Consider the following 26286-nt stretch of genomic DNA (forward strand, 5'->3'; position numbering starts at 1 on the left):
GCGCAGTGCGGCTGCATTTTTGTTTTACATATTCGTGGCCATTTTGAAGGCCTCTTGCAGCCGGCGTTTTTAACAGCCGGCTACTGTGACTGTTGCACGCAGATTTGCGTGATCGAGAGCGCCGCGACTGACGGCTCCGTGATCCTCCCGACACCCTGCGGCCGACCTGTGGATCGCGCCCCCAGTTTGACAATGACTGATCTACGGGATGCATTGCAGTAACTCAAAGGTTCCTTAGTCAGCACTTTCCAAACCCATAACAACTACCATCTAGATTCTAGAAGGACAAAGGCAGCAGATTAAGGAACACAACCACCTCCTCATCTCAAACAGTGTAAATGAGAACCAGGCAATTTGGTCTCTGCAATCACAGGGGGAATTAATGCTTCTTTATAGGTAACGAGGCGCCAGCTGTTCAGAATGCCAGGAAGTTCCCTTTGTTTGAGTCAGAGCCAATCATGCCATCAGTCATTTTATAGTCTTCGTCCAGTTTTAAATATATATGTACGTCAGTTGAGAGGGTATATATTTATAAAAGAATTATAGTGCGAACTTAACCCTCCACCCATTGGTCCATTGCCATTGTGTACAATGGGAATGAATGGGAAAGGGTTGGGGTCCATTGCAATGGTTTACTTTGAGTATGAATGGTAGGGGTTTGGGTCCACTGGGATTGTAGAATGGGAGTGAATAGGAAGGGGTTTGGGTCCACTGGGATTGTGTACAGTGGGAGAGACTGGGAAGGGGCTCGGGTCCATTGGGATTGTGTACAGTGGGAGAGACTTGGGAAGGGGTTTGGGTCCATTGGGATTGTGTACAGTGGGAGAGACTGGGAAGGGGCTCGGGTCCATTGGGATTGTGTACAGTGGGAGAGACTGGGAAGGGGCTCGGGTCCATTGGGATTGTGTACAGTGGGAGAGACTTGGGAAGGGGTTTGGGTCCATTGGGATTGTGTACAGTGGGAGAGACTGGGAAGGGGCTCGGGTCCATTGGGATTGTGTGCAGTGGGAGAGACTGGGAAGTAGCTCGGGTCCATTGGGATTGTGTATAGTGGAAGAGAATGGGAAGGTGTTTGGATCCATTGGGATTGTGTACAATGGGAGTGAATGGCTCCATTGAAATGGGAAGATTGTTTCTCATCCAGAATTTTTTGTTTTGCTTCCTCAGGTCCTGTCGAGCTGTTTCCAGTTTGCATAGGCAGTGCCCATCTTGCCTGGTGATACCATCAAATGCCTCATCCGCTTGTGCCTTGACCAAAATGTGCTCCGAGACCACCTTTGTTGTCTCTGTGGATAAAAGCCAATCAACCAGACTGCTGTGCCGCTGCCTTGAATAGTCACTGTTAACAAGCGGGCATTGGCCAATCTGACTCGAGGGACCAGTTTTGACCTGATTTAACCTTGCTTCTGGTTGCCAAGAAGGCGTTTGGGTGGTCCTGGAGGTGGGGGGGACCGCTGGGCGAGCGATGGTCGGCTGAAGGAAGGATCGCTACAAAGCGCCCGCTCTGCGCGAGGAAGGACCTTTTTCCGCCTCGCGCACTCCTGCGGATAATCGGGACTGTACCATGCCGATGAAGGTGTCGGCCAAAGCACGCTACCCTCGCCCTCCTGATCTGCGTGCAGCTCATGGTCATAGTGCTGCTGTACCGCGAAGGCTCTCGTCGCAGAGTGGCCTACTTCATTGGGATCCTGTGGAAAGGAGGGATCTCGTCGGCAGGCCTTCACTCCAACGCCTCGAGGGCTGGTGACGTTTACTTGAACCTCAGCCTCATCACCAGGCCTCTGGCCGGTGAGACCGAGCTCCTGCCGTGCCCGGCGGTCTCACCGTACCTAGGTAAAGTGAGGGAGGGAGGAGGAGGTGGTGGCGGTGGGTGGGTGGGGTGGTGCGCAACACAAATTGTTTGGGGCTCTCGGTAAAGGTGAGAGGAAGCCTGGACGATGGTTGGGGTGTTCTCATTTGGTTCTAGCGCAGCTCACGAACGCCACGCAAAGGGTTAATTTCTAGGAGCAGGCTTGATGTTGGCGTGTCATAATAATCTTTATTGTCACAAGTAGACGTAAATTAACACTGCAATGAGATTATTGTGAAAAGCCCCTCGTCGCCACATTCCAGCGCCTGTTCAGATACACGGAGGGAGAATTCAGAATGTCCAAATTACCTAACAGCACGTCTTTCGGGACTTGTGGGAGAAAACCGGAGCACCCGGAGGAAACCCAGGCAGACACGGGGAGAACAGGCAGACTCTGCACAGACAGTGACCCAAGCTGTAGTACCCCCAGAAGGAGGCCATTCCGCCCATCACATCTGCACCGACTCTCCAAAAGAGCATCCTACGTAGGTTTACTCCCCCACCCTATTCCATAACGCAAACTACACATCCCAGGACACTAAGAGGCAACGTGGCATGGCCAATCCACACACCCTGCACATCTTTGGGCTGTGGGAGGAAGTCAGAGCACCCAGAATGAACCCATGGAGTCACTGGGAGAACGTGCAGACTCCACGCAGGCAGTAACCCAAGGCCGGAATTGAACCCAGGTCCCATCCATGCAAAGCAGCTCGTTTGATCGCTACCCCTTCCACAAACATTCACTCCCTCCACCACAGACGCACAGTGGCAGCAGTGTATACCGTCTACAAGGTGCACTGCAGGAACTCACCAAGGCTCCTTAGGTAGCACCTTGCAAACCTACAACTGCTCCCATCTGGATGGATAAGAGCAGCAGATACCTGGGAACCACCAGCTGGATATTCCCTTTGAGTCGCTCACCATCCTGATTTGGAAATATATCAGCCGTTTCAGTGCCGCTGGATCAAAGTCCTGGAACAGTGGGTGTACCTACACCTGACGAGACTGCATTGATTCAAGAAGGCAGCTCACCACCTTCTAGAGGGGCAGTCAGACTTAGCCTAGCTAGCAGCACCCGAATCCTGTGAAATAATAAGAAAGCCTTTTTTAATGGAGAGCGAGGAGGTCACGTTAAACCTGGGAGTGAGGTCGCGTTAAACCTGGGAGTGAGGTCGCGTTAAACCTGGGAGTGAGGTCGCGTTAAACCTGGGAGTGAGGTCGCGTTAAACCTGGGAGTGAGGTCGCGTTAAACCTGGGAGTGAGGTCGCGTTAAACCTGGGAGTGAGGTCGCGTTAAACCTGGGAGTGAGGTCGCGTTAAACCTGGGAGTGATGGTAGCGTTAAACCTGGGAGTGAGGTCGCGTTAAACCTGGGAGTGAGGTCGCGTTAAACCTGGGAGTGAGGTCGCGTTAAACCTGGGAGTGAGGTCGCGTTAAACCTGGGAGTGAGGTCGCGTTAAACCTGGGAGTGAGGTCGCGTTAAACCTGGGAGGGAGGTCGCGTTAAACCTGGGAGGGAGGTCGCGTTAAACCTGGGAGGGAGGTCGCGTTAAACCTGGGAGGGAGGTCGCGTTAAACCTGGGAGGGAGGTCGCGTTAAACCTGGGAGTGAGGTCGCGTTAAACCTGGGAGTGAGGTCGCGTTAAACCTGGGAGTGAGGTCGCGTTAAACCTGGGAGTGAGGTCGCGTTAAACCTGGGAGTGAGGTCGCGTTAAACCTGGGAGTGAGGTCGCGTTAAACCTGGGAGTGAGGTCGCGTTAAACCTGGGAGTGAGTCGCGTTAAACCTGGGAGTGAGGTCGCGTTAAACCTGGGAGTGAGGTCGCGTTAAACCTGGGAGTGAGGTCGCGTTAAACCTGGGAGTGAGGTCGCGTTAAACCTGGGAGTGAGGTCGCGTTAAACCTGGGAGTGAGGTCGCGTTAAACCTGGGAGTGAGGTCGCGTTAAACCTGGGAGTGAGGTCGCGTTAAACCTGGGAGTGAGGTCGCGTTAAACCTGGGAGTGAGGTCGCGTTAAACCTGGGAGTGAGGTCGCGTTAAACCTGGGAGTGAGGTCGCGTTAACCTGGGAGTGAGGTCGCGTTAAACCTGGGAGTGAGGTCGCGTTAAACCTGGGAGTGAGGTCGCGTTAAACCTGGGAGTGAGGTCGCGTTAAACCTGGGAGTGAGGTCGCGTTAAACCTGGGAGTGAGGTCGCGTTAAACCTGGGAGGGAGGGTCGCGTTAAACCTGGGAGGGAGGTCGCGTTAAACCTGGGAGTGAGGTCGCGTTAAACCTGGGAGTGAGGTCGCGTTAAACCTGGGAGTGAGGTCGCGTTAAACCTGGGAGTGAGGTCGCGTTAAACCTGCGTGTGAGGTCGCGTTAAACCTGTGTGGAACACTAGTTCACCCTCAACTAGAGTGTTGTGTACAGTTCTGGGCTCTGCAATTTGGTAAGGATGTGATGACTTTGGAGAGAGAGGGTGGATAAGATTCAGGAGAATGATTCCAGGGATTCATGGATAGATCGGAGAAGCTGGGACTGTCCTCGGAGGAGAGGAGGTGGAGAGGGAGATTTGATTGAGGCATTCCAAATCACGAGTGAGGGTCTTGGAGAGAGGGAGAAGCCGCTCCCATGGATGCAGGGATCGGGAACTAAAAGGGTCACAGATTGAAGGTGAATGGTCTCTCTCACTCTTGCGCGGAGTCTGGATACCACAAACAGCGACGTAACCATGCGCAGAAGCCTTGACTACGGTCAAGAGGTGGGTGGAACTGGCTGAGGAGCCCGACTAATCGGTGTCTTCATTCTCCCCAGGGGGCCCGATCCAGGTGAGTTTCCCCAAGGAGCTGACATTGGAGGAGGTGAGGAGGAGGAACCCCTACGTCACCTCAGGCGGCAAGTACAAACCGCCGGACTGCGAGTCAGCGCACAACACAGCGATTATCATTCCCCACCGCAATCGCGAGGTGCACCTCAAACACCTCCTCTATTACCTCCACCCATTCCTACAGCGGCAGCAACTTAATTATGGCATCTACGTCATTCACCAGGTCAGTGACGCGGGTGACGGCCTCCTCCTTTGTTCTATGTTTCTCTGTGTGTGTCTTTGCCCATCACACGTCTGTCTTTGCTCTCTGGGACTAGGCTGGTAACTACACGTTTAATCGTGCCAAACTGCTGAATGTGGGTTTCAAAGAGGCGATGAAGGAGGCGGACTGGATTTGCCTGTTCTGTCATGATGTGGACCTCATCCCAGAGGACGATCGAAACATGTACACCTGTGAGAAAAATCCCAAGCACTCCTCCATTGCCATGGACAAGTTTGGATACAAGTAAGGAGAAATCATCTTCCCGTGGGACAAAGACACCACACTGTCGGAAGCTCAATACTGAGGGAGTGCTGCACTGTCAGAGGGTCAGTCCTGAGGGAGTGCTGCACTGTCAGAGGGTCAGTACTGAGGGAGCGCTGCACTGTCAGAGGGTCAGTACTGAGGGAGCGCTGCACTGTCAGAGGGTCAGTACTGAGGGAGTGCTGCACTGTCAGAGGTCAGTCCTGAGGAGTGCTGCACTGTCAGAGGGTCAGTACTGAGGGCGCTGCACTGTCAGAGGTCAGTACTGAGGGAGTGCTACCATGTCAGAGGGTCATGCTGAGGAGTGCTGCACTGTCAGAGGGTCAGTACTGAGGAGAGCTGCACTGTCAGAGGGTCATACTGAGGGACTGCTGCACTGTCAGAGGGTCATACTGAGGGATGCTGCACTGTCAGAGGGTCAATACTGAGGAGTGCTGCACTGTCAGTGGTCGTACTGAGGGAGAGCTGGCACTGTCAGAGGGTCAGTACTGATGGGGTACTGTCACTGTCAGAGGTCAGTACTGAGGGAGTGCTGCACTGTCAGAGGGTCAGTGCTTAGGGAGCGCTGCACTGTTCAGATGGTCAGTACTCAGAGACTGCTGCCATGTCAGAGGGTCATACTGAGGTGACTGCTGCACTGTCAGAGGAGTGCTGCACTGTCAGAGGGTCAGTACTGAGGAGCGCTGTTGTCGGAGTGTAAGTACTGAGGCAGTGCTGCAGTTTGAGAGAGACAGTACTGAGGGAGTGCTGCATTGTTGGGAATGTCAGGACTGAGGGAGTGCTGCATTGTAGGGGGGTCGGTACTGAGGGAGTGCTGCACTGTCAGAGGATCAGTATTGAGAGGGTGCCACACTGTCGATGGGTCAGTACTGAAGGAGGGCTGCACTGATGAAGGGCGTCTTTGTGGGTCCTTGGGGCTGAAGGTGCGATTGAATGGGGGAGCGGGCCAGGATGAGTGCTCGTCACAAGAGTGGCCAAATTGGACTCAGACAAAGTCCTCTATCCTCTGGATGTAACGAGTCATCATTTTCTGTTTCCTGCAGGTTACCATACAGAACCTACTTTGGTGGTGTGTCAGCACTCACTCCTGATCAATACATGAAAATCAATGGATTCCCGAATAACTACTGGGGCTGGGGTGGTGAAGATGATGATATCGCTTCCAGGTAGGTGTTTTTCTGTTGACTGGATGTGGGCATTGCTGGCTGGGTCCAGCATTTGTTGCCCATCCCTAAGTTCCCCTTGAGAAGGTGGTGGTGAGCTGCTTTCTTGAACCCCTGCAGTCCATGTGGTGTAGGTACACCCACAGTGCTGTTGGAGGGAGTTCCAGGATTTTGACCCAGCGGCAGTGAAGGAACGCCAATATATTTCCACGTCAGGATATTAAAAAAAAAATGTATTTTATTGCAAACTTATCAAAACAGGTTACAACACAAGCACCCCGAGAAACATACTTCCCAGCAATCAACTATACAGTCCTCAAACATGGTCACAAACATCCCCCACCTACTTTCAAACCCCTCTCATGAGCTCCATAACACATTTTATCTTCTCCAACTGCAGGAAGTCGTACAGGTCACCCAACCAGGCCGCTACCCCGATGCCGACCAGCACTCGAAAAAAATTTCGCCGCCGTGCAATCAGAGAGGCGAAGGCCACGACATCGGCCTTCCTCCTCTCCATGAGCACTGGCTTCTCTGAAACCCCAAATATCGCCACCAAAGGGCCTGGGCCCACCTCCTCCTCCACTATCCTGGCTATGACTGCGAATACTGACCAGAATCTTCCCAATTTTTCGCAACCCCAGAACATGTGCGCATGATTCGCTGGCCCCCGCCCACACCTCTCACACTCATCTGCTACCCCCTGAAAGAACCCACTCATTCTCGCCCAAGTCATATGCACTCTGTGCACCACCTTAAACCATATCAGGCTCATCCTTGCACAGATGGGGTCCTGGTTACCCTATACAGTGCCTCACTCCCCAATTTATCCCCCCCCTCCTAACTCCCCTTGATCTTCACCACCCGCTCACCTCCCTGCTCTCCCAGCCACTTGTATATATCCCCAATTCTTCCTTCCCCTTCCACATCCGAAAGCAGCAGTCACTCCAACAGGATGTATCCTGGCAACCGAGGGAACACCCTCCAGATCTTTCACGCAAAGTCCTTAACCTGCAGATACCTGAACTCCCTCCCCCTCGGCAGCTCTACCTTCTCCCTTAGCTCCTCCAGACTGGCGAACCCTTCCTCCAAATACAGATCCCTCACCTTGACCAGCCCCACCTCCTCTCTGTACTGTCCACCCTCTCACTCCGGCGTTAGCACCAACATCCCTCCCACCCATAAATGCCTCCTCAACTGATTCCATATCTTCACCTTGGACTGCACCACTGGGCTCCCTGAATACCTACTCTGAGCCATTGGCAACATTGCTGTCATCATAGCCCTCAAACTAAGCCCCTTACAAGATTCCTCCTCCACCCTAACCCACTCTACCCCTTCTCCTTCCCACCATCGCCGAACTGTATCCACATTTGGCGCCCAATATTAATCAAGCAGGTTCGGCTACGCCAACCCCCCCCCCCCTGCTGCCACCTCTGCCCCTGTAGCAGGGTCCTCCCCACCCTTGGCACCTTCCCGCCCATACAAAGTCCGAAATGATTGTGTCCAATTTCCGAAATAGGCCTTTGGTATAAAGATCGAGAGAGCTTGAACGAAAAACAAGAACCTCGGCAGAATATTCATTTTCACCACTTGGACCCTCCCCGCCAACGTTAAGTGCAGTGTATCCCACCTCTTAAGATCCTCCCTCACCTCCTCCACCAGCTTCGTTAAGTTCCATTTATGGAGCCCCGTCCATTCCCTCGCTACGTGAATCCCCAAATCCCTAAACCTATCCCTCGCTATCGTAAATGGCAACCCCCCTAAATTTGCCTGCCGTCGCAGCGCATTCACCGGGAAAACCTCGCTTTTCCCACATTCAGCTTGTTCCCCGAGAACCCCCCAAACCTCCCCAGCAGGCCCATAATCCATCCCATACTCTCCAACGGATGAGGTCATCGGCATGGAGCAACACCCGATGCTCACTCTGTCCTCTCATAATCCCCCGTCACTCTGCCAACCCCCTGAGAGCCAACGTCTCTATGGCCAGTGCAAAGAATAACAGCGACAGCGGGCACCCCTGCCTCGTGCCCCTGTGTAAGTCAAAGCGCTGCAAACTCATATTATTCGTCCTCACTCTCACCCTTGCTGCCACATACAGCAACCGCATCCATGACACAAATCTCGGCCCAAACCCAAAACGTCCCAAAACCTCAAACAAGTACCGCCACTCCACCCGATCAAATGCCTTCTGTGTCCGTGGACACCACCATCTCCGGTACCAGAACCCCCGACGGATTTGTCACATTCAACAGCCGTCTTATGTTACTCGCGAGCTGCCTGCCCTTCACGAAGCCTGTTTGATCTTCTGTAACCACCCCTGGGACACAATCCTCCATCCTCCCTGCCAACAACTTAGCCAATACTTTCACATCCGTGTTCAATAGTGATATGGGTCCATACGACCCACATTCCACCGGGTCCTTCCCGCTTTTTGGGATTAGAGTGATTACTGCCTGCGTCATCGTCTCCGGCAACTCCCCCTTCTCCAGCACTTCATTAAATGTCCCCAACAGATGTGGTGCCAGGTCTGCCGCAAATTCCTTATAAAATTCTGCCAGATACCCATCTGGCCCTGGGGCCATCCCCAACTTTATATCCCTGATACTATCCAGCACCTCCCTCAGCCCCAAGGGCTCCTCCAATGCCTGCCTCTTTGCTTCCTCCACCTGGTGAAATTCCAGCTCATCCAGAAACCGCCCCATGTTTCCCCCTCTTCCCCCGGGTCCGCCTCGTACAGTCCCTGGTAGTATTCCTTTAAACGCCTCGTTTATCTTCCCTGGCTCCGATACCACATCCCCAGTTCGTATCTTCAATATTTCTCTGGACGCAGACTTCCTTTGCAGCTGGTGCACCAGCATGCGGCTCGCCTTCTCCCTATACTCCTATTGCATCCCCTTTGTCCTGCGCATATTTCACCCCCCCCCCCCCCCTTGTCCTGCGCAGTTGCCCAACCGCCCTCCCCATTGTCAACCTATCAAACTGCCCCTGCAACTTTTTCCTCCTCGCCAATCCCTTCGCAGTGGGCACCCTCGAATATTCCCTCTCCACTTTCACTATCTCACTCACTAGACGGTCAGATTCCTCCCTCCTTTTCCTATCCACACGAGCCTTAAACAAAATAATTTCCCCTTGGATCACTGCCTTCAGTGCTTCCCAAAAAATGGTCGCCAACATCTCCCTATTCTGATTCAATGCTACATACTCCTTAATCACCACCCACACCTTATCACAAAAACCTCCATCCGCCAACAACCTTGAATCAAACCTCCACCCCGGCTTCTGCTTTCATCCCGATCTGAACCAAATCTCCCTCCAGTGGGTCGCATGGTTCGAGATAACTATTCCCTCATACTCTGCCCCTCCGGCCCAACCAAAATCTCCCGACCCACTACAAAGTAATCAATCCTCAAATACACCTTATACACGTGTGAAAAGAAGGAATACTCCCTTCCCCCTGGGTTCTGAAAGCACCATACCCATCCTCTCCATAAACCCCCACCCCCCCAAGCTCCCTTGCCAATCGTACCCTTCCCATCTACCTGGGGTTCAACCTATCCACCCTCGGCTGTAGGACACAATTAAAATCTCCCATGATCAACTGGTGTGTGGCTAAATCCGGGATTGCTGCCAGCAACCCCCTCATAAAACCCACATCATCCCAATTTGGGGCGTACATATTTACCAACACCACTGGCAACCCTTCCAATACCCCACTCACAATCATATATCTCCCACATGGATCCCTCGCCTCCTTCGCACTCCCAAATCCCATTTCTTTGGTCATTATTGCCACTCCCCTCTATTTCGAATCAAACCCCGAGTGAAAAACCTGACCGACCCACACTTTCCTTTTTTTAACTAAACTTAGAGTACCCAATTCACTTTTTTCCAATTAAGCGGCAATTTAGAGTGGACAGTCCACTTACCCTGCACATCTCTTGGGTTGTGGGGGCGAAACACATGCGATCAGATCCATCCCTCCCTTAACCTAACCTGGCCCTTCACACAGAGGTGCGTCTCCTGCAGAAAGACCACGCCCGGTTCAAGCTCCTGAGGTGCGCAAACACCTGCGACCTTTTAACCGGCCCTTTCAGTCCCTGGACATTCCACGTTACCAGCCTTACCGGCACCTTCTACCGTCCGTCATCTTCCCCACTTAACTCCCCCCCCTTAATTCCACCCTATACCTAGCCCATCCCAGATGGTCCCCTTCTCTGCTCTTGACCAAGTCATCTCTCCCTCCCCATGCCATGTCGCAACAACCTCCCCCCATCACCCCTCTCTGCCTCCTCCCCACCACCTCACTTCCATTCACCAGCACCACCTGCTAGTGTAACAGCCCCTGCCCAAAGGCACCCCCCCCCCCCCCCCCACCTCCTCAGCTCAAGGGAGAAGACTCCCTGCTGACATTACCCTCCCCCACCCAAACAAACTCTTCTCCTGAATCCCAGGCTGCCTCCCCCAAAAGCAAACAAATAAATACTAAACACTAACAATCCCATAAACAGGAGGTGGGGATGGGAACATCCATCCTCACATGAAATGTTTCATCCCTTACAATCCCAAAAGGAAACGACAAACCCGAAAAAGGTCCCCCTCCAAACCGGAGGGGACAAAAATCCCCCAATCCTTACCCCGGCTTCGAACATGTTCCCAACCATTACGAGGTGCCAGCACCCCGGTTCCCAAGAATTGTCCACTCCGTTCTCCCCCCAGTTTATGCTCCTCAATTAAGTCTTCGGCTCTTCTGGGGTCTTGAAATAATACTCCCAGACTCCAAACGTCATCCGTAATTTTGCCGAGTAGAGCACCCCAAACCCTGATCTGCCGGCCGGTACAGCACCGCCTTGGCCTTGTTGAACTCTGCCTACCGCTTTGCACATTTGGCTCCAATGTCCTGATAAATTCGGATGCTGTTCCCCTCCCAGTCGCAGGTGCGCGTCTCCCTGGCCCATCGCAGAATCGTCTCTTTCTCCACACATTTGTGGAGTCTCACGATCACCGCCTGTGGTGGCTCCCTAGCTCTAGGTTTCTGCCTCAGGGACCTATGCGTTTGGTCCACTTCAGGAGCCTTATCTCGCCATCCCTTCTGCCACCATCCCCACCAGCATCTTTGAGATGTACCACACGGCACTGACACCTTCCACTCCTTCAGGCAGCCCCACTATTCGCAGGCATTCTCTTGCTCCTCCACCTTTGCGCTCAAAGTTTTAAACGGATCCCTTGGGAACCCCACCTCCGCCTCCAGAGCCACTGTACCATCGCTGTGGGCCGAGATCACTTCTTCGATCTCCCGAATCTACGGCCACTACACCTCCAAGCACTTCTCCACCCGCTCCATCGGACTCTTCAGGGGTACCGCATCTCCTTCGATGGCCTTCGAGCAATCCTCCCACATCTCCTTCCTCTGCTGGCGGAACGCACCCTTAATAAAAGCAATCAACTGCTCCAGCTGGGGCCTTCCACCTGGCGCCAGCCCTTCCCCCTCGGCCATCCTCCCACTGGTCTCCATATCCCTCGTTTAGTCCACACTGGGAACACTATGCACAGTTCCTGTCCCCAGATCCATTGATTAGACCACAGAGCACTGTGCACAGTTCCAGTCTCCATATTCCTTGTTAGTCCACGCTGGGAGCACTGTGCACAATTCCAGTCTCCATATTCCTTGGTTAGTCTACACTGGGAGCACTGTTCACAGTTCCAGTCTCCATAACCCTTGGTTAGACCACACTAGATACACTGTGCACAGTTCCAGTCTCCATATTCCTTGTTAGTCCACGCTGGGAGCACTGTGCACAATTCCAGTCTCCATATTCCTTGGTTAGTCTACACTGGGAGCACTGTTCACAGTTCCAGTCTCCATAACCCTTGGTTAGACCACACTAGATACACTGTGCACAGTTCCAGTCTCCATATCCCTCGGTTAGTCCACACTGGGTACACTGTGCTTCTGTCTCCATATTGAGTTAGAAGCACGAAGTATGATGTCAGGGCATTTACAAGAACTGAGAGGCTATGACAATCAGGAAAGAGCGAAGAAGCTGGGGGTCTTTTCTCTGGAAAAGTGACGACTGAGGGGGTGATCTGAATCATAGAATTTCCAGTGCAGAAGGAGGCCATTCAGCCCATCGAGTGTGCCCAGGCTTACACCCTATCCCCGTAACCCAGTAACCCAACCTGTGGGACTCACTCCCATGAGGAGAATGTGGGACTTGCTCCCATAGGAGAATGGGGAGGTGGGACTCGCTCCCATGGGGAGTGGGTGGAAGTTGGGACTCGCTTCCAAGGGCAGTGGGGAGAATGTGGGACTTCCTCCCACAGGGAGTGGGGAGAATGTGGGACTTCCTCCCACAGGGAATGGGGAGAATGTGGGACTCGCTTCCACAGGTGGTGGAACTAATGTGGGTCTCCCTCCCACGGTGTGGGGAGAATGTGGGACTCGCTCCCACTGGGAGTCGGTAGAAGGTGGGACTCGCTCCCATGGGGTGTGGGGAGAATGTGGGACTCGCTCCCACTGGGAGTCGGTAGAAGGTGGGACTCACTCCCACTGGGAGTGGGGAGGAGGTGGGACTCACTCCCACTGGGAGTGGTTGAGGGGAATAGTGTTGATTTATTTCGGGGGGAAGCTGGATAAATACATCGGAGACCGAGGAATAGGAGAATATGGTGATGGAGTGAGGAGGGGGATGAAGAGAGGGGTGGGAGGTGTCTCGTGAGGGGCAAGAACACTGGCACTGAGCAGGTAGCCTCTTCCTGCCCTGGGAGTTTGGGCAAGCCCTTCTCTACTTTTTAATGGCCCGTGACACTGAGGTTTCTGTTCCTCTGTTTCCCTCCCCTCCCCAGGATTTATCTGAATGGGATGATGATCGTGCGGCCCGACGTGCTTCTTGGACGATATAAGATGATCAAACACGCACACGACAAGGGAAATGAGGAGAATCCCAAAAGGTAAACCCCCCCCCCCCCCCCCCCCCCCCCCCCACCCCGAAACCCCCATCCCATCGATCATCGGCACTGCTCTCTCTCCACCTGAGCCAGTTGGACGAGGCAGCATTAGCAAATGGCAAGGGAGATATTCGACTTGCTGAGTATTGGTGATGGAGAGTTGGAAGGGTCTTTCACTGCTCTGTGGCCTGAGAGTGCAGTGTCTGGTTCTGGGCACCAGACCTTCGGAGGGATGAGGGCCCTCGAGTGGGGGTGGAGACAGAATGGTCCCAGGGATGAGGGATTTTAGCTCCGAGGTTAGGATTGGAGAGGCTGGGCCTGTTCTCCTCGGAGCAAAGGTGATTGAGGGGAGATTTGGTTGAGGTGGACAAGATGGTGACATGTTTCAATAAGGTAGACAAAAACAAAATTGACAAGGTGCGTTTCTCGGGCTGGAGGAAGTTTGTAGTGGTGTTCCTCAGTGGTTGATATTGGGACCCTCGCTTTTCCTGATGTATATCGATGATCTTGGTGAGCAGGGGGACAATTTCAAAATGTGTGGATGGTCCAAAACTTGGAAATATTGTAAACTTGTGATGAGGACTTCAAAAGGACATAGACAAGTTGGTAGGGTGGGAGACAGGTGGCAGTTGCGGAGAAGTGTGAGGTGATGCAGTTTGGTAGGAAGAACATGGAGAGATATTGCAAAATAAGGGTAACATTTTAATGGAGTGCAGGAGTAGAGGGACTTGGGTGTATTTGTGAGTCATCATTGAAGGTAGCAGGAGAGATGGAAAGAGCCGTTAGTATTCTGGGATTTATCAATAGGGTCACAGAGCACATGAGCAAGGAGGTTGTACTGAACTTATACAAGACAAGAGTTAGACCTCTGGAATATTGTGTACAGTTCCGGGCGCCACTCTTTGGGAAGGATGAGAACACATTGGAGAGAGTGCAGAAGGGGTTGACGAGAATGGTTCCAGTGATGAAAAACTTCAGTGATTAGGATAGATTGGCGAGGTTGGGACTGTTCTCCTTTGAGGGGGGGGGGGGGGGGGGGGGGGGGGAAATGTGGCTAAGAGGAGATTTGGTGGCGATGTTCAAAATGATGAAGGGGCTGGACAGAGTAGACGGGGAGAAACTGTTCCCACTCTTAAAAGCTGCACCAGGGACCCAGGTTCAATTCCGGCCTTGGGTCACTGTCTGTGTGGACTTTGCACGTTCTCCCCGTGTCTGCGTGGGTTTCCTCCAGGTGCTCCGGTTTCTTCCCACAGTCCAAAGATGTGCAGGTTAGGTGGGGTTACGGGGTAGGGCGGGGGAATTGGGCCTGGGTAGCGTGCACTTTCGGATGGTCAGTGCAGACTTGATGGGCTGAATGGCCGCCTCCTGCACTGCATGAATTCTACGGTGAACGGGAGGGACACCGATTGAATGTGATTCGCAAAACGAGCAAATGTGATGTGAACAAAAAGCTTATTCACACAGTGGGTGGTCGGGGGTCTCTTTCCTGGAGTTCCAGTGGAGGCAGGTTTGAGGCATTCGAAGCCTGGGATTTGTGGGGGGGGGGGGGGGGGGGGGATAGAATGGGACTGTCTGGGGGGGGGGGTAGAATGGGACTGTCTGGATTGCACTACAGAGAGATAGCATGGACTAGTGGAATGAAAGGCCAGGATCCCAGCGCAGTCTAAAAGGGACCGGGGGGGGGGGGGGGGGGGGGGGGGGGTAGGGGTTTGGGTTAGGGGAGGATTGAACATAACATTGAGCGTGTCTCTCACTCTCTCTCCCACTTAATTTCCACCAGGTTCAACCTGCTCGCCAAGACTAGACGATCATGGAAGGATGATGGGATGAACAGCCTTGAGTATGTGCTCCTCTCCAAGGAGCACCTGCCCCTCTACACCAACATCACCGTGGATATTGGCAGCGAAAGGGGCCTTCGGCGAGCCACATGACCCCCCGCCCCCCATACTGCTCCCCTCCCCCCACCACCACCACTCAAAAGACGTAAAACATTGAGAAAACAAACTCCTAAAGGGACGGGAAACTCCGAACCGCCAAAGGCCGATGGAACATGTCCCAGCGGCGGAGGGGCGGGGCGGACCAGTCACTGAAACGGTCAAGCTGGCCCAAAGTACTTTTTTAAATCAAACTCTCCTCGGGCTGAAGGGGGGCAGTTTTGTTCAGCCCCAGTCACGTGGAAAATCTTTCCATGTTGGACCCGGAGGGATTTGCTTCCACCCTTGGTTTACCAGGCTGGCCACGGTTATCCACGGATTCATGTCGGCTGTCAATGGAAGAATTTCTCATCGGACGGTGGATCTCGGTGGAACTTTGTGTGTTGTGTGTGTGTGTGTGTGTTGTATTTGTAGAGTCACGTAATCTAAATCTATATCTTTTTATATATATGATATATATTTACACAACGCGTTGGGTGCACATGTGGGAATGAAGGGAGTGGGACGACTGATGAATTGATATTGAGGGAATTAATCGAGAGACCCCGACAACACCCCTGAATTTGAGATCCTGGCTCCTGCAACCCCCACCCCATCTCCTACTGCCTCTCTTGTGACCTCTCTCCACACCCTCCACCTCACCTGATGCTCCCTCCCTCCCTCTCCTGATGCGTTCCCTCCCTCCCGACACCACACCCACCCTCCCTCCCTCCCTCTCTCCTCTCTTGCCCTCCCAAACCGTGAGCTGCACCGGCTTGGAGGACCTCACCGTCCGCTGCTGGGGTGGAATGACGCACGTCGGCTGGAGCAACATTGTCTGTTGTGGGTGACTCCCGTGTTCTGATCCTGCCATCTGCTGGTGAAACGGTTGCATTACATCAACCCCCACCCAAATCCCTGAAAATAACCGGGACTTCCTTCACCCACCCCACTTTGAGATATCTGATAACCCCCCCCCCCCCCCCCCTTCCCGGCACCCAGTTCCTCTGTCCCCTCACTGTGCACAGAATTTGAAAAAAACTTCCGTGTAGACTTGTGATTTAGTAATTTGATTATCGAGCCAATTTATTGTGAAAAGAAATATACTTTTTATTGAAAAGCTGAGGTTGTGAAAAACTGGTGGGGTGGGGGTGTGGGGGGAACATATGGACGGCGAGCCGGCCAGGCAGCAGATACAACTCTCCCGCTCGCCCACGCGGGTGCATATCGCAAGCGGGCTGGGATTTTTCTTTTTTTCATTGGGAACCTATGGCACAGGTGATGTTTCCCCGAATTCTGTAATATGCGGGGTCGCGCGAGAGGACGGGCCAGGACCGAGTGTAAGCCACTCGGCCCCTCGAGCCCTGCTTCCCCATTCGATAAGGTCGCGGCTGATCTGATTGTGACCGTGACTCCGCCTTCCTGCCAGTTTCCCCGATGACCTTTCACCCGCCCCCCCCCCCTGTTAGTGAAGAGTCTATCCAGCTCAGCCTTAAAAATATTCAAAGATTCTGCTCCCACCACCTGTTGAGGAAGAGAGTTCCAGAAACTTGAGACCCTCTGACAGAAAGCATTTTTCTTCTTCTGTGTTAAATTAGTAACCCTTTATTTTGAAACAGTGACCCCAAGTTCTAGATTCTCCCACGAGAGGAAACATCCTCTCCATTGGTTGGCACAGTTGCTTCACAGCTCCAGGGTCCCAGGTTCGATTCCCCGCTGGGTCACTATCTGTGGGGAGTCTGCACGTTCTCCCTGTGTCTGCATGGGTTTCCTCTCACAGTCCAAAGATGTGCAGTTTAGGTGGATTGGCCATGTTAAATTGCCCTTAGTGTCCAAAAAATGTAAGTGGTGGTTACTGTGTTACGGGGATAGGGTAGATACATGGGCTTCAGTAGGGTGCTCTTTGTAAGGGCTGGTGCAGACTCCATGGGCCGAATGGCCTCCTGCACTGTGAATTCTATGATTCACATTCACCCTGTCAATACCCCTCCCAATCGTCAAGGTTACAATCAAGTCACCTCTCACACTTTTCTAAACTCCAATGACGACAAACCAAACCGCTCCAACTTTTCCTCATCAGACAACCCATTCATTCCTGGTGTTAGTTTGTAGTGCATATATAAATGATCTGGAGGAAAATGTGAATGGTCTGATTAGTAAGTTTGCAGATTGACATGAAGATTGGCAGAGTTGCTGATAGTGCCGAGGATTGTCAGAGGACACAACAGGATATAGATAAATTGGAGACTTGGGCACAGAAATGACAGATGGAGTTTAATCAAAGCAAATGCGAGGTGATGCAATCTAGGTATGAATTATATTGTAAATGGCAGAACCCTTAGGGTGTGCAGGTCCACAGTTCCCTAAAAGTGGCATCACAGGTGGCCAAGATGATTATGAAGGCATAGGGCATACTTGCTTTAATCAGCGGGGGCACTGAGTACAGGAGTTGGGAAATCATGTTGCAGCTGTATAAAACCTTGGTTAGGCTGCATTTGGAGTATTGTGTGCAGTTCTGGTCACCGCATTCTCGGAAGGATCTGGAAGCTTTGGAGAGAGAGCTAAGAAGGTTCACCAGGATGTTGCCTGGTCTTGATGTTGGCTATGAGGAGAGGTTGAATAAACTAGGATTGTTTTCACTGGGAAGACGGAGGCTGAGGGGAAATCTGATAAGAGGTCTACAAAATTGAGAGGCGTAGACGGGGAGGATAGTCGGAGGCTTTTTCCAACGGTGGTGGAAGTGTCAATTACAAGGTTCAAGATGAAAGGGGAAAGTTTAAGGGAGATGTGCAGGGTAAGTTTTTCACACACAGATTGGTGGATGCCTGGAACTCGCTGCCGGAGGATGTGGTAGAAACAGGCACATTAGCAACATTTAAGAGGCATTGGGATGGATACATGAAAAGGGAGCAAATAGAGGGATACGGACCGATTAAGTGCAGAAGGCTTTTCTTTAGCTAGGGCATCATGATTGGCACAGGCTTGGAGGGCAGAAGGGCCTGTTCCAGCTGTACTTTTCGTTGTTGTAGTCTGGTCAACCTTCTCTGAACTGTTTCCAACACATTGGCATCTTTCCTTAAATAAGGAGACTGATGATGTGCACGATACTCCAGATGTGATCTTCCCAACACCCTGCACAACTGGAGCACAATCTCCCAATTCTTGTATTTGGTCAGGATATACATGTGCCAGTCTGTGTGGGTTAGCATTCCGAGACCTTCACTTCTCCCTGCTGAACCAGGAGAAGAAAATCCCTGCTCCAACCCTCCTGTCACTGAAACTCCTCCGACATTCCTGACTTGGTTGGCGGGCGGGAGAGGGAGTTCACCAAGCCATGGCAGATATTCCACCCCATATCTTTGCGTTTTAAAGGTGCCTCCATCACTAACTAGATGTTAAAACCAGCCTTTCAATTAAAAGGGGGATCGGACGGGCGGCATGTGGTGCAGTGGTGAACACTGGGACTGCGGCGCGGAGGACCCGGGTTCGAATCCCGGTCCTGGGTCCCAATCCTGGTCCTGGGTCACTATCCGTGTGCAGTTTGCACATTCTCCCCATGTCTGCGTTGTTTCACCCCTGCGACCCAAAGAGGTGCAGGTTAGGTGGATTGGCCATGCTAAATTGCCCCTTAATTGGAGAAAAAAAATAATTGGGCAATCCAAATTTATTGGAAAAAAAAAGAGGGGTTGGAAATAAACCTGATCTCGGTCCCATCCCTACACCCCCCCCCCCCCCCCCCCCCCCCCCCCCCCGCAGGCCATTTGGCCCTGAAGCCCATTCTGCTTTTCAACTGGTTCATCGAGTCATACAGCACAGAAAAGGCCCTTCGGCCCAGCGAGTCTTCACCGACAATAACTACCCCATATCAAGCACTCATATCCTTGAACGGGATGGTGGGTTTCAAATACTCATCTAAGTGCCTTTTAAAGGTTGAGAGGTTTCCAGCCTCCACTACCTTCCCAGGCAGTGCATTCCAAGTTCTCTACACCCTGTCCGAATGAAAGTCTCTTTCTCAAATCCCCTCAGCATCTCCTGCCCCTCACCCTAAAACTATGCCCCCTTGTGATTGACCTTTCAACAAATGGGAGCAGCTGCTTCCTATTTACCCTGTCCAAACCCCTCATAAGCACCTCAATCATATCGAATCATTTTAAGTCTCACAACACCAGGTTAAGGCCAACTGATTTATTTGGAATCACTAGCTTTCGGAGCACAACTCCTTCATCAGGTGACTCACTTGAGGAAGGAACTGTGCTCCGAAAGCTAGTGATTCCAAACAAACCTGTTGGACTTTAACCTGGTGTTGTCAGACTTCTTACTGTGCCCACCCCAGTCCAATGCTGGCAACTCCACATCATATAGAATCATAGACTCCCTACAGTGCAGCAGGAAACCATTCAGCCCATTGAGTTGGCACCGACCCTTTGACTGAGCACTCTACCCTTGTCCATCCCACTCTATAAATCCGTAACCTAACCTGCACATCCCTGGACACTAAGGGGCTATTTAGCATGACCAATCCACCCACCTGCACATCTTTGGATTCTGGGAGGAAACCGGAGCACCCGGCGGAAACCCATGCAGACACGGTGGGAAGGTGCAGACGCCACACAGTGACCCAAGGCTGGAATTGAACCTGGGCCCCTGGCACTGTGATCCAGCAGTGCTAACCACTGTGCCATCATGCTGCCTACCACACCTCCGTCCTTTGCTCCAAAGGAAACAATCCAAGCCTATCCAGCCTCTCCTTGTAGCTCAGATGCTCCACCCCAGGCAACACCCTGGTGAATCTCCTCTGTACCTCCTCCAGTGCAATCACCTCCTTCCTAGAGTGAGGTGACCAGAGGTGCGCACAGTACTCCAGCTGTTGCCTAAGTAGAGTTCTGTACAGCTCCATCATAACCTCCCTGCTCTTGCGTCCTATGCTGTGACGGCCATGATTGATAAGGCAAGTGTCCCATATGCCTTCTTAACTATTCACCTGCTCTGTCGCCTTCAGGGATCTGTGGGCAAGTACCCCAAGATCCATCTGTTCCTTCAGAAGCAGGATGTTGCACATCTCGTATTTAACAGATTGTCGGCCCAACAAGGCGGTGATACATTGACAGATGTTTATTGATACATGACAGAACTCTTATCTATATACTCACAAGGGGCAGCACGGTAGCATTGTGGTTAGCACAATCGCTTCACAGCTCCAGGGTCCCAGGTTCGATTCTGGCTTGTGTCACTGTCTGTGCGGAGTCTGCACATCCTCCCCGTGTGTGCGTGGGTTTCCTCCGGGTGCTCCGGTTTCCTCCCACAGTCCAAAGATGTGCAGGTTAGGTGGATTGGCCATGATAAATTGCCATTAGTGTCCAAAATTGCCCTTAGTGTTGGGTGGGGTTGCTGGGTTATGGGGATAGGGTGGAGGTGTTGACCTTGGGTAGGGTGCTCTTTCCAAGAGCTGGTGCAAACTCGATGGGCTGAATGGCCTCCTTCTAAAAAAAAAAGGGGCAGCACGGTAGCATGGTGGTTAGCATAAATGCTTCACAGCTCCAGGGTCCCAGGTTCGGTTCCCGGCTGGGTCACTGTCTGTGCGGAGTCTGCACGTCCTCCCCGTGTTTGCGTGGGTTTCCTCCGGGTGCTCCGGTTTCCTCCCACAGTCCAAAGATGTGCGGGTTAGGTGGATTGGCCATGCTAAATTGCCCGTAGTGTCCTAAAATGTAAGGTTAAGGGGGGGGGGGGGGGTTACGGGTATAGGGTGGATACGTGGGTTTGAGTAGGGTGATCATTGCTCGGCACAACATCGAGGGCCGAAGGGCCTGTTCTGTGCTGTACTGTTCTATGTTCTAAGCAGAGATCTATTGGGACAGGTGTAAGCAACAAACCTCTGTTATGGGCCAGGGCTTAGAGAACCCCAAAGTCTACCATGGAGTTCGCCTGACCCACAACTTTTAATAGATTGTGCTATGGGGTGCACTCGGCCCACTCTACCGGTGTGGTACAGCATAAATGGAAAAGTTTTTTTTAAAGCAAAACAATGTTTATTCTATGAACTCAAGTTTACCTTTTTAAAGCATACAGTGAACATCTTAGCAACCATCAATTCGAATACAACCCCCAAAGTATGCAACACTAAGTAATCCTTTAAGCTTTCCTTTTAACATCCATAAGACTTAAAACCCCTTTTACCAGAAGCACATCATGTTAAAGTCACTATTGTTATTAGTTTTAAATCACCAGGATCGATTTACAGTCTTTAGATTACAGAGAGAGACTCTAATACACCTTCTGGCTGTGACTGCAGCTATCCAGCTCTGAAAACGAAATTAAAACACACCCTGCAGCAAACAGCCTAAAATGAAAGTAAAAAGCCGACAGAGAGCCCAGCTCCACCCACTCTCTGACATCCCTGCAGTAATAAACACCCATTTCTTAAAGGTACTCTCACTACATATACTTATATACACACACATTTATAAACACCCATTTCTTAAAGGTACTCTCACATGATACTCCTGCTCCCTTTGCAATTTTGTGACTTGGGATCTGAGCTGGACATCGCATCTTTGCAAAGGTTAACAAACAAACAAGCAAGCAACAACAACAAATTGCATTTGTATCGCCACCAATGGGGAAGGCGTACTCGCACGGCGCTGCACAAATTTGGCCACGGGTCTGCAGGAGAGGTGAGCAGTAGCCTGCATAGCAGAGGATTCGGGTGTAAGGAATGTCTTTGAAGAGAGAGAAAAGCCAGAGGTCTTGTTTGAGGGAGGATGGACGGCGCTCTCCGTTGCCCCTGGCAGAGCCGGTGGCCACGGCAGTACATCTCGTCACTCCGGTGGCTGCTGTGGGTATAGCCGGACAGATGCGTATTCTGTGGTTTCGGACTTCCGCACGGTCCCGTCACTCAGGGGCAACTTGGAATAGTTGAGATTGCAGTAGAGGAGGTCCTCAGGTGGTGCCGGCCCTCTATTTCTGGAGGTTTCTGGCAGGTGCTGGTATATGTCAGACTCTAACAGTGTCCTGCCCGACCTGGAAGGAGGAAGAGTTTTTTTAAAATTCTCACTGATGAAGGCGGGTTGTCGTTGAACATCAAGACTCTCAGTTGGAGACAATCGCATCAGATGTGTAAACGTTCACTACTTCCCAGAACTCTACTGGAAGATGGATCCTAGTGCGGTGTCCAGATGGACATGAAACAATAGGCATTCATATTCCTACCACTGCCGAAGGACCTCGGTGAGTTACTGCAGTGCATCTTGTAACTGGTACACACGGCTGCCACTGTTGGTCGGTGGTGGAGGTTTGGCGGAGTGAATGTTTGTGGAAGGGGGAAGCAAATCAAGTGGGGCTGCTTTGTCCTGGATGGTGTTGAGCTTCCAAAGTCCAAAGATGTGCAAGTTAGGTGGATTGGCCATGCTAAATTGCCCTTTGGTGTCCAAAAAGGTTAGGTGGGGTTACTGGGTTACGGGGATAGGTTGGAAGTGTGGGCTAAGTGGGGTGTTCTTTCCAAAGGCTGGTGCAGACTCGATGGGCCGAATGGCCTCCTTCTGCACTGTAAATTCTATGATGAGTGTTGAAGCTGCACTCATCCAGGCAAGTGGAAATTATTCCATCCCACTCCTGAGTTGTGCGTTATAGTGGTGAACAGGCTTTGGGGAGTCAGGAGGTGAGTTACACACCGTATGATTCTCAGCCTTTGACCTGCTCTTATAGCCGCAGGATTTATATGGCTAATCCAGTTCAGTTTCTGGTCAATGGTAACCCCTCAGGATGTTGACAGTTGGGGATTCAGCAATGGTAATGCCATTGAATATCATGGGGTGATGGTTAGATCCTCTCATCGGAGATGGCCATTGCCTGGCACTTGTGTGGTGCAAACGTTACTTGCCGCTTGTCAGCCCCAAACTGGATACTGTCCAGGTTGTGCTGCGTTTGGACATTGATGTCTTCAGTATCTGGGGGTCTGGGTCCTGGTTGGGGGGAGGCGGTCTGAGTGCTCAGCGGTGGGTTCCCAGCCATGAACAGTCACCCTTTGATGCCCAGCCAATTCTGTGTACGTTGGAACAGGTGGGAGTGAAGATGCTTCTAACAGGAGTGCAGCCTCTCTGCTCTGCCGCCTCTCTGCGCCCCCCCCCCCCCCCCCCCCCCAACCCCTTGTGTAACTCAGAACAACTTGGAGACAATTGCAAATTACCAGCCTCCCCCACCCCTGAGCATTTGGCAGACTCGTCAAACAACCGGCTGGCTGGCCTGGGGCAATGACCCCACTCCATGTGGTTCAGAGTGCACCCGAGGGGCAGAGAACATTTCACGTTCAGGCAGGTCCCTACCTCTGATCCAGAGGCATCTCTGTCCGGGGGCACCTGACGCTGATGTGGTTGAGTCACCTTTTTCGCCCTGGAAATAAAGGGGAAAATGTTTGGACTCTGAGGAATGGCTATTTTCCCAACAACCTCCCACAATGCTTACTCTCTCCTATCACTCACTCTACCCACACATTTAACCCCCTCCCACATCCTCGGTACACTCTCCCCTATCACTGACGCTACCCACCCATTTAACCCCCTCCCACATCCTCAGTACACTCTCCCCTATCATTGACTCTACCCATTCATTTAATCCCCTCCCACAGCCCCATGTACACTCTCCTCTATCACTGACTCTACCCACCCATTTAATCCCCTCCCACATCCCTACGTACACTCTCTCCTATCATTGACTCTACCCACCCATTTAGTCCCCTCCCACATTCTCAGTACACACTCCCCATCACTGACTACCCAGCCATTTAATCCCCTCCCACATCCCATGTACACTTTCCTCTGTCACTAACTCTACCCATTCATTTAATGCCCTCCCTACATCCCCATGTACACTCTTCCCTATCTCTGCCTCTACCCACCCATTTAATCCCCTCCCACATCCCCAGATAGACTCTTGTATTAGACCAGGTATGGAATAGAAGATTGGGGAGGTTATGTGAGTGCTGTAAAAAAAACTTGAAACAGAGCACAGATAGAGTACTGTGCACAATTCTGGTTACCACAATGCAGGAAATACATGGTCCCACTTATTACAATCCCAGACCCGACCCTACAGTGGTGAGGATACTGGACAGAAACCCCAGTATTTTATTTTGTCCTAGGTTAATCATAGATCAAAGAATTTTAGACACTAAGGGCAATTTATCATGGCCAATCCACCCAACCTGCACATCTTTGGATTGTGGGAGGAAACCGGAGCACCCGGAGGAAATCCACGCACACACGGGGAGGATGTGCAGACTCCACACAGACAGTGACTCAAGCCGAAATTGAACCTGGGACCCTGGAGCTGTGAAGCAATTGTGCTATCCACAATGCTACCGTGCTGCCCTTAAGAACAAATTAATCTGCACTCCATTATTCTACCATGATCCATATACCTATCCAATAGCCGCTTGAAGGTCCCTAACGTTTCCGACTCAACTACTTCCACAGGCAGTGCATTCCATGCCCCCACTACTCTCTGGGGAAAGAACCTACCTCTGACATCCCCCCTATATCTTCCACCATTTAACTTAAATTTATGTCCCCTTGTAATGGTTTGTTCCACCCGGGGAAAAAGTCTCTGACTGCCTATCTATTCCCCTGATCATCTTATAAACCTCTATCAAGTCGCCCCTCATCCTTCTCCGTTCTAATGAGAAAAGGCCTAGCACCCTCAACCTTTCCTCGTAAGACCTACTCTCCATTCCAGGCAACATCCTGGTAAATCTCCTTTGCACCTTTTCCAAAGCTTCCACATCCTTCCTAAAATGAGGTGACCAGAACTGCACACAGTACTCCAAATGTGACCTTACCAAGGTTTTGTACAGCTGCTTCATCACCTCACGGCTCTTAAATTCAATCCTTCTGCTAATGAACGCTAGCACACCATAGGCCTTCTTCATAGCTCTATCCACTTGAGTGGCAACTTTCAAAGATCTATGAACATAGACCCCAAGATCTCTCTGCTCCTCTATATTGCCAAGAACCCTACCGTTAACACTGTATTCCGCATTCATATTTGTCCTTCCAAAATGGACAACCTCACACTTTTCAGAGTTAAACTCCATCTGCCACTTCTCAGCCCAGCTCTGCATCCTATCTATGTCTCTTTGCAGCCGACAACAGCCCTCCTCACTATCCACAACTCCACCAATATTCGTATCATCTGCAAATTTACTGACCCATCCTTCAACTCCCTCATCCAAGTCATTAATGAAAATCACAAACAGCAGAGGACCCAGAACTGATCCCTGCGGTACGCCACTGGTAACTGGGCTCCAGGCTGAATATTTGCCATCCACCACCACTCTCTGACTTCCATCGGTTAGCCAGTTCGTTATCCAACTAGCCAAATTTCCCACTATCCCATGCCTCCTTACTTTCTGCATAAGCCTACCATGGGGGACCTTATCAAATGCCTTACTAAAATCCATGTACACTACATCCACTGCTTTACCTTCATCCACATGCTTGGTCACCTCCTCAAAGAAGTCAATATGACTTGTAAGGCAAGACCTACCCCTCACAAATCCGTGCTGACTATCCCTAATCAAGCAGTGTCTTTCCAGATGCTCAGAAATCCTATCCCTCAGTACCCTTTCCATTACTTTGCCTTCCACCGAAGTAAGACTAACTGGCCTGTAATTCTGAGGGTTATCCCTATTCCCTTTTTTGAAAAGGGGCACAACATTCGCCACTCTCCAATCCCCTGGTACCAACCCTGTTGACAGTGAAGACGAAAAGATCATTGCCAATGGCTCTACAATTTCATTTCTTGCTTCCCATAGAATCCTTGGATATATCCCTGTCAGGCCCAGGAGACTTGTCTATCCTCAAGTTTTTCAAAACGCCCAACACATCTTCCTTCCTAACAAGTATCTCCTCGAGCTTACCAGTCTGTTTCACACCGTCCGCTCCAACAATATGGCCCCTCTCGTTTGTGAATACTTAAGAAAAGTACTCATTCAAGACCTCTCCTATCTCTTCAGACTCAATACACAATCTCCCGCTACTGTCCTTGATCGGACCCACCCTCGCTCTAGTCATTCTCATATTTCTCACATATGTATCCAATT

General features: G+C 51.6%; 2 protein-coding genes across 2 annotated transcripts in view; one reads left to right on the plus strand and one right to left on the minus strand.

Moving 5' to 3' along the window:
* The first annotated feature begins 1148 nt into the window (after window positions 1-1148).
* On the plus strand, window positions 1149-16549 carry si:dkey-199f5.8 (beta-1,4-galactosyltransferase 3). Its single transcript, XM_038814367.1, has 6 exons — window positions 1149-1833; window positions 4635-4870; window positions 4965-5152; window positions 6214-6336; window positions 13180-13284; window positions 15062-16549. Exons 1-6 carry the CDS (start codon window positions 1626-1628, stop codon window positions 15210-15212), a joined length of 1011 nt encoding a protein of 336 aa, XP_038670295.1. The 5' UTR covers window positions 1149-1625; the 3' UTR covers window positions 15213-16549.
* A 4951-nt stretch (window positions 16550-21500) lies between these two features.
* Window positions 21501-26286, minus strand: part of LOC119974967 (myelin-associated glycoprotein-like) — a 33688-nt gene continuing 28902 nt past the window's right edge. Inside the window, exons 9-10 of the mRNA XM_038814356.1 lie at window positions 23513-23579; window positions 21501-22211 (exon numbers count right to left, since the gene is read on the minus strand). Of these exons, the coding sequence (XP_038670284.1) occupies window positions 22185-22211; window positions 23513-23579 (94 nt within the window). The 3' untranslated portion in view covers window positions 21501-22184. The remainder of the gene's footprint in view (window positions 22212-23512; window positions 23580-26286) is intronic.

This window comes from Scyliorhinus canicula, chromosome 12, assembly GCF_902713615.1.
Source record: "Scyliorhinus canicula chromosome 12, sScyCan1.1, whole genome shotgun sequence".
Lineage (NCBI taxonomy): Eukaryota > Metazoa > Chordata > Chondrichthyes > Carcharhiniformes > Scyliorhinidae > Scyliorhinus > Scyliorhinus canicula.